At 37.1% G+C, this 8,241-nt stretch overlaps 1 protein-coding gene across 1 annotated transcript; it reads right to left on the bottom strand.

The window, feature by feature from the left end:
- Nucleotides 1-6,163: 6,163 nt before the first annotated feature.
- On the bottom strand, nucleotides 6,164-7,941 carry lpar5b (lysophosphatidic acid receptor 5b). The gene has a single exon (XM_056473833.1). The coding sequence runs from the start codon at nucleotides 7,784-7,786 to the stop codon at nucleotides 6,857-6,859; it is 930 nt and encodes a 309-aa protein (XP_056329808.1). The 5' UTR covers nucleotides 7,787-7,941; the 3' UTR covers nucleotides 6,164-6,856.
- Nucleotides 7,942-8,241: the final 300 nt, after the last annotated feature.

Raw genomic sequence — 8,241 nt, 5'->3', positions numbered from 1 at the left:
TATAAAACCAAGTTTACCTTAATAACTTACACTTTCACGCTTCATTCTTAGCATTCAGTGTCCGCAGTTTAATTAACCATATGGAACTGTCTTTGCTGAAATCATTTCTGCAATCAAAAATGAGTAATGTGTATGATTCAGCATAGCGTGAACTCACCTGATATAACATGAGAACTGCAGAGTCAAGCATTTCTAATTAGCTTGTCATTTCATTCAGCTCCCTTTTAGCCAAAGACGTCTGCTGTTAGCCTTAAAGCAGTGTGGTGTATGGTAAAAGTTACCCAGTGTGTGTTAAAAGTCGAATTTGGCATCCTACCCCACAACACTACATCTTTACTATTGCAACCAGTGACCCTTGTGACGTCATGTGTGACGTAGGTTGGTAATTGCTCTATTGGGTCAGGAACCATTTAAAATTGTGTCAGGAACCAGTTTGCATGTTCATGGGTTCCAATGGGGGCTCCAGTTTTCCCCACATTACAAAGACATGCAAATTGGATGAACTAATTTGGGCATGGTTTATGAGTGTGCGTCAATAAGAGAGTGTGTGGGTGTTTCCCAGCACCGGAGATTGACGATTTAGTGCTGGGTTGCGGTTGGAAGGGTATGCGCCTCATAAAAAAAAAACATACGCCAAGAGTAATTGGGGGTTCATTCTGCTGTGACATGCACTGTCAACTCTGGACCTTATACAGACAGGTGTATGCCTTTTCAAATCATGTCCAATCAACTGAATTTACCACAGGTGAACTCCAATTAAGCTGCTTCACAAAGAGCTTCACGGCAAAGGCTGTGAATACTTATGTACATGTGATTTTTCAGCTCTTTAATTAAAAAAAATAATAATAATTCACATTGTCATTATGGCGTATTGTGTGTAGAAATTTTAGGAAATAAATGAATTGAATCGATTTTGGAATAAGGCTGTAACATAAAAAATTACGGAAAAAGTGAAGCGCTATGAATACTTTCCAGAGACACTGTATGTGTGAACATGGCCTGAATGAGTTAGTCAGTTCTTATAACCACATGGCATGGATAATAAGTTGAGGAACCATTTAACAAGGGCCAATGGTTTGCGCAAAATGCTGGTTAAGATATTTCTGAAATGCCAAGTTCACTTCTGTGTGGCTCCTGGGTCAAAAGAAGGACAAACCACAAACCGACAACAAGCTAGAGGGAACTGAAGGCTAACTGAAACACAAAGACTACAAAGCCAATCTCATTAGGTTCAAGACACAACATTTATATTAGGATTGTTGGACAGATTCAAATAGTTTTCATCCAGCTGCGATAACCATTCTTGATGCTGCTAAAAACAGTAGACTCAAGACAATATGTAGGTCATGATTTTATGTACGTGTGTCTGAGAGCATAGATGACCATACATCTTTCTTAGATATATTTGTTCTCATATCATTTATTTTAGTCATTTTAGCACTTTTTATTGATGAAATGATTGTTGCACTGACTAGAGAGCACGTTTTAAAATTTCATTGTGACAATGGTATAAGATCTATCCTATTAAATGAATGTGTCACAACACACACTGTATCACACAAGGCTGCTTATGGCATCAATTTCATTCACCATCGAAAAATGCTTGGAACAGTGCAACAAAGTCATCTGGTCCAATGAGTCTCCTTTTCTTATGTCATGTGGAACCGACCTTGTATAGTAAAAGTGTTTTTTTACTGTGTGGTAAGGAGTCATTTGGTTTGGGTCAGTACAACTCACTTTTGAGGGTGCAGTACAGCTCACTGCTGTGTTCCATACCTATACACCTGGTACTTTTTTAATACTACTATTAATACTACCATTGCAAAACATGATGAATACACACACTGCTGATCACTGAATGATCTAAGAGAATAGTCACAACCAGTGCTATTGAATTGGCAGCTCAAGACTCCTAAGCTGCAATATCAAAATAGTCAGCAGAAGCCACTTCTGTATTGTTGATTCACATGAATACACCAGTTTTTAACCACACTAAGAAAAGTGGTCAAGTTTAATTGCACATACCCTCGACCCATCATTTTTGCCTGAGGGAGCAGGTCTGCTTCATATGTACACTCCAGCACCTATATGTCCCACAATGCAATGCGATAGGGACGTCACAACAGTGAATTGCATTTGCAGTATATAGTAGTATCCAATTGCACAAGGTTTGCACTCCATTTAAACCAGAGGTGTCCAAACTTGGTCCTGGAGGGCTGATGTCCTGCAGATTTTAGCTCCAACTTGCCTAAATATACCTGCGAGTATGTTTCTAGAAAGTCTAGTAAATAGCTAGCCCAGGTGTGTCTGATTGGGGTTGGAACTAAATTTGAAGGACAATGGCCCTCCAGGACCGAGTTTGGACTCCCCTGATTTAAACCCATTCAGATGTTTCGCCAGTAGTGGACAGTAGTAGTGTTTTGGTGCATAAAAGTTTTCTTGGAGCTTCATACTACAAGTTGAGCCACTGAAGTCTTCACTTTTTTGGAGTCTGAACATTTCAAGACTCTCGGATTTCATCTAAAATATCTTCATTTGTATCTTAAAGACACACACGGTGGCTCAATGGTTGGCACTGTCATTTCACAGCAAGTAGGTTGCTGGTTCGAGCCTCGGCTGGGTCACTTGGCATTTCTGTGTGTAGTTTGCACACTCTCAGAAATAAAGATACGCGAGCTGTCACTGGGGTGGTACCTTTTCATAAGGTACACATTTGTACTTGAAGGGTCCATATTGGTACCTCAAAAGTACATATTAGTACCTACAAATTTTAAGAGGAACACTTTAGTAGTTTGTAGGTACTAATATGTACCCTTGAGGTATTAATATGGACCTTTTAGGTACAAATTTGTATCTTTTGAAAAGGTACCACCCCAGTGACAGCTCTTGTACCGTTATTTCTGAGAGTGCATGTTCTCCCGTGTTGGTGTGGGTTTCCTCCAGGTGCTCCAGTTTCCCCCACAGTCCAACGACATGCGTTATACCGTAATGTATGAGTGTGTGGGAACGCGAGAGTGTATGGGTGTTTCCTAGCACAATGCGTTAAACATATGCTGGAATAGTTGGCGGTTCATTCCGCTGTGGTGACCCCTGATAAATAAGAGACTAAGCCAAAGGAAAACTAATGAATGAATGAAAGGTGAACAAAAGTATCAGAGAATTGTAACAACATGAGTGATAAATAAGAAAATTTCCATTTTAAATACGTCCAACTCTTTAAATATATGCAGTTTTTGGCTCATCTGTTGTGATGGGTCAACAGATTACAGGATGTGTCAGAAACCAAACAACCACTGCCATATCTGAATTTCAGCTCTTCCTCTGCACTGCTAAAAATCACTTAACACTTAAACTTGGTTGTGAGTTCATGAAAGGACTTGAATTTGCTTCCAATGTGCAGAAAACTGCTTCTGGATATGCCACCAGCATGAACCTGACTCTTCCAGACCTACACTGATTTAGGGTTGAAGTGGATGTTGTTCATAGCCAGCCAATAAATAATAAATATGCAAGTAGTTACAATCCAGAACCACCACTTTCTTTGAATAACCAATAACTACATAGAGAATGAGCTAGTGAGTTAGTGAGTCTAGTACTGAATCAGCTCATTTTTGTACACAAATCGTTCAGTTTCCCTTGTAAATCATATCCACTGGTTTATTAAAAAGAATTGTCTCACTGTAAACTGTTATTATATGAATAGGAGCTTTGCGCAGATTCTCTAAACAGTAAGACATTTACATGTTTTTGTATGTGTGAACTCTTTCTGTAAGCAGTTTGTAATGTGGGTGAACTTGTAGGTTTTTAAAGTGGGCAAACTACAAACTTCTGAAGGAAAAAAAAGGCATTCGAGGTGTTTTTTCCAAGCATTCATTGAAGTTATTTTATCACTGATAAAATATGACAACGATTGCAAAGCATTTCCAAACACTGAATAGTTACCAATCCTGCAGTTTTACGCACCAGCGGTGTGAGTTTACAAAATCTAAACACTGTTTATAGAGCAAATTCTTCACAGTCAAGTCATGCTTGAGACTAAGCATTCACCAAAAGTCGGTTTATTAGGATTAAATACTATTGCTACAACAACACACTTGCTTAAGTCTATTAAAAACTGGTTTAAAATCGCATATGGCCATCATTACTGCTGTTTATTCGCAAACATATTAAAAGCTAATCTGTATTTCGATATTTACTTATTTACCACAAAGTGCACAGGATGTCAAAAGGAGAAAAATAATGACTCAACCTGAAACTGACACCTGCCAGGCACTCGACTGACAAATTAACCATAAATGCTTAAACAATATATTGATGTTTAATGCAACTTTAATTCACATGAGCAACGAGGAATTCATTAAGAAATCCAATTCTTGATTTTTTCACCTTGAAAAAAAGTATAAACTACAATTATTACTATTATTTATTGTGGATTTTAAACTTTAAGACAAAATAACTTGCCCACATTAACTATATAAGTGTTCATTAAACCACCAATACATTAAGCTTAGAAAATAAAAGCTTCTGACATAAAACCGATTATTCATGAGAGCACAATATAGTTTACACACACTCTTATCAACATATTGAAGCGCACATGGATCCCAAACACTCTGTCAGTATTTATTTCCATAGCTGTGACATAGATGTGAGAATGTGTTGCATTTAAAAAGACTGAGGTTACACTACAACAGAATCTTACCTCGAGACAAAAGTGAATGCAGGAAGTGGAAAGTTTTTATTAGAGCGTAAATTCAATGCGGTTTACAAGCCATCATTATTAAAAAATATACATAGATTAAATTAAAAACGTTTTATATGTTATTCCCAAAAAATTCATCACATTCTGAACGCAACGCTGATCTTTGAAAGGCTTCACACCAGAAGAGACTCAAATTTAGGCTATGTCACTAGTAAAAGTGCAGATGAAAGATCAGATTTGTTTTCTGAATGTCTTTTTTTATTTATTTGATTTCTGGAATTATAGGGAATTTTGCTTTTAAATACTCTGAATCAATTAGAATTCATTATTTATTAACCGTTAAACTGAATTTCTAGTCACATTAAACATAACTCAAACATTAAATAACTGAAACAATTGCATAGGTTAAAGAAGGTAGAAATAGCTGAGACTTTTGCAGATTATCCCTTTATACAGTATAGAATATTATAAAACATTATTTAAGAACCCTGTTAGATTAACAGAAATGTTTTGAACAGAGGACAATACATTTCGCATTCTGTAATTATAAGTGTGAATTAACCCTCCAGTGCATGCTACTTGGACAACTATAAAATAACCGTTCAAAAATAGTTTATAATTTAATTTAATCATTTATTACAGTGATTTTATAGATGAATTTTCAGCTTCATTACTCCAGTCTTCCGAGTCACATGATCCTTCAGAAATCACTCTATTATTATTATTATTATCATTGTTGTTATTATTTTTATTATTATTATTAATTTCTGGATGACTCAAACATATTTAAGTTTCATGATCAGAATTACAAAATTGAAAACAACCGAAAAACTAATTTAATCTAGTAAAAATGTGTGGTATACCTGTTTTTTTTTTTTAGATGGCAGCCACAAAATTGTCTTTTTAAGAACAGATTTATGCCTCTTCTCACAATTGTTGAGTTAAACTCTATTCCACTAATTTAAACTACAACATATATAATATATGAACGTCTTAACATGCATACATTCAAATATAGAACATTCATTTACAAATATAGTACATTCACTTTTAAATTCTGTCAAGAGATTCAAGTGTACAAATACCGTGTAACTCCTTCCACTTTCAAATTGAGGTCAAGTTGGTTTTACATTCAGACATTCAGGAATTCTCCTTAACCCTATAAAGCTGCACGTATAATATTTGATACACGAGTTTTTAAGACCTTTATAATATCAACCTGATCAATACTTTGTTTAAAAGCATGTTGTATATGATTTGATATACAACAGGTATATCAGGTAACAGGTAAAAACAAAGAAAACTGCCTGAAATGTTTGCTGTTGTCAAAATTTTAAGGGCAATATATATATATATATATATATATATATATATATATATATATATATATATATATATATATATATATATATATATATATATATATATATATATATATTTTGTAATGTAAATTAACTTTGTAAGCAAAAAGTTGCACAGACGCCTGAGATATTAATGTGATACAAAATAAATATTATGAAAAAATTTTAGATGGCAATTTTGCTAGATGGTTTAATAAACATATTTCTGCCTATAAACAAATTTCTGCCTATTTTGTGATAATTCATGTCTTACAGGGTTAATAATATAATTTCAGAAAAGTACTATTTGCTAATTCTAAATAGTGAAATCATATTAGCATACAATGACTATCAAAGAAACATTGTTTACAGTCAAATAAATAATGCTAATGTTGTTTTGAAGTCATACTTTCAGACCGAATATTCAAAGTACCATGGTAAACAATATATGGAGTGTGTCACAAGTTGTCACTGAACGAATGTGCGAATATAAAACTAACTTTACCTCAATCACATCCAAAGCTAATGCATCAAGAAACATCTGTGGTAAAACCAAATTGAGTACATTAAGCGTTATTCCGAGAAACCGGGGGTTACTCGTACTATAACCGTTCTCTGTTGAAACCTTTGTGATGCAAGTCAAAGTAAAACCACATAAAGACTTTATGTTTATGACTATACGAGAGCGAACCAAACTTTCCTTCTGGAAAGTTTAAGAAACATTTTCCTTCCCCTCAGAGGTATAGCCTATCCTGTGTCCCCTTAGGAGCTCCGAAGAAACTCTGTTTTGTTTATCCTTAGTATTTCCAGCTGGTCAAGACCTATCCATGGACCTGCTGAGGGAATAAGTTCCAGCGTCAGTCTGTTTTTTGCCCTTGTCCTGCCAGAATGAGTCCAGGGAGAAGTAGTAGATGAGCGGATCCAGGCAGCAGTTGACACTCGCCAGGCAGATCAGCGACCGTAAAACCTTCCTGTCAGAATCATCTTTATTGTACGCTAAAAGTTGTAAAGTAAACGGCAAGAAAAATATAGTAAACACCAGCATGTTCACTAGAAAAATAAGCACCACGTTCATTTTGTTGTTGACTTTGGTCGCGCCGGCGTTTGGTCGCCTCTGGAGCACGACTACGACCACGACCGTGGAGATGACATTGACCACCAGGAGTATTAATAAAAATACCGCTTGTAAAATCGAAGGAGTTTGAGATGCATTTTGCTGCACCTGAAACTCAAAACACGGCATATGGGCACAGTTTTTCAGGGAGCCGTAAATTTTTAAAATCTCTGGAATGCAAAGTATGGTGATGAGGGTCCAGACGAGCGCGCAGGACTTCAGGGCGCACGCGGAGGTGCGCAGAGACCTGGAGCGCAGCGGGAAGACCAGCGCGACCATGCGGTCCAGGCTGATTAAAGTGATGAAGATAGAGCTCGTCCTGATGTTGATGCGAAACAGCATGATGGCACCGGCGCACGAGACCGCGCCAAACGGCCACTGAAGAGTTGCGTAAAAGTAGACGCGCAGCGGCAGGGAGAGCGCGAGAAGCAGGTCGGACGCGGCAAGGTTGACCATCAGCACCGCGCACGGAGACCGGAGCCCATGACTCCGCAGAAGGATCCATAGGGACACCGTGTTGAGCGGCAAACCGATGACCAGAACCAGTCCATACACGACAGCCGACGCCACAAAGCGGGCCGAAGGTTCCAGTTGGTTAGTAATGCATGTGTTAGTGAAGTTTTGAATCATTTCTCACAACAAACGAATCGACGTACGAAATCAGAAATCCGTTTACAAACGTCTTCTGGGTGGATTTAAAGGTTTGTCGGACGTGAAGTGAATCAACTGAAGCGGAAGCATGTCGTTGATAAAGGTGAAGGGGTTTCTCCGCCTCTTCATGGGAGCTTGCTCTTTTTCTTGTGCTGGGTTTATTTTTGTATTGTGAAAGTTTGTGAAATGTCTTGGCTTTAGAAAGTTTCCCACTATGTTAATTACACATTTCCTTAACCTCGTTTTGACCTTTTAAGCACGTTGTCAGACTAAAGTTAAAAATGTCACGTGGGAATCTGCCATACTCAACATGCACTATGGTCAAAAATGTATTTATTTTTGCTGCTTGTTCAAACTACTCATTTAAATGAGCAGAAACAACACAATTCTTGACGAATCTTTGGGACAAGTTACATTTTTATGTTCAGTCCACT

The sequence above is a fragment of the Danio aesculapii genome, chromosome 15, assembly GCF_903798145.1.
Source record: "Danio aesculapii chromosome 15, fDanAes4.1, whole genome shotgun sequence".
Lineage (NCBI taxonomy): Eukaryota > Metazoa > Chordata > Actinopteri > Cypriniformes > Danionidae > Danio > Danio aesculapii.
This window is presented reverse-complemented; position numbering and strand designations above follow the sequence as displayed.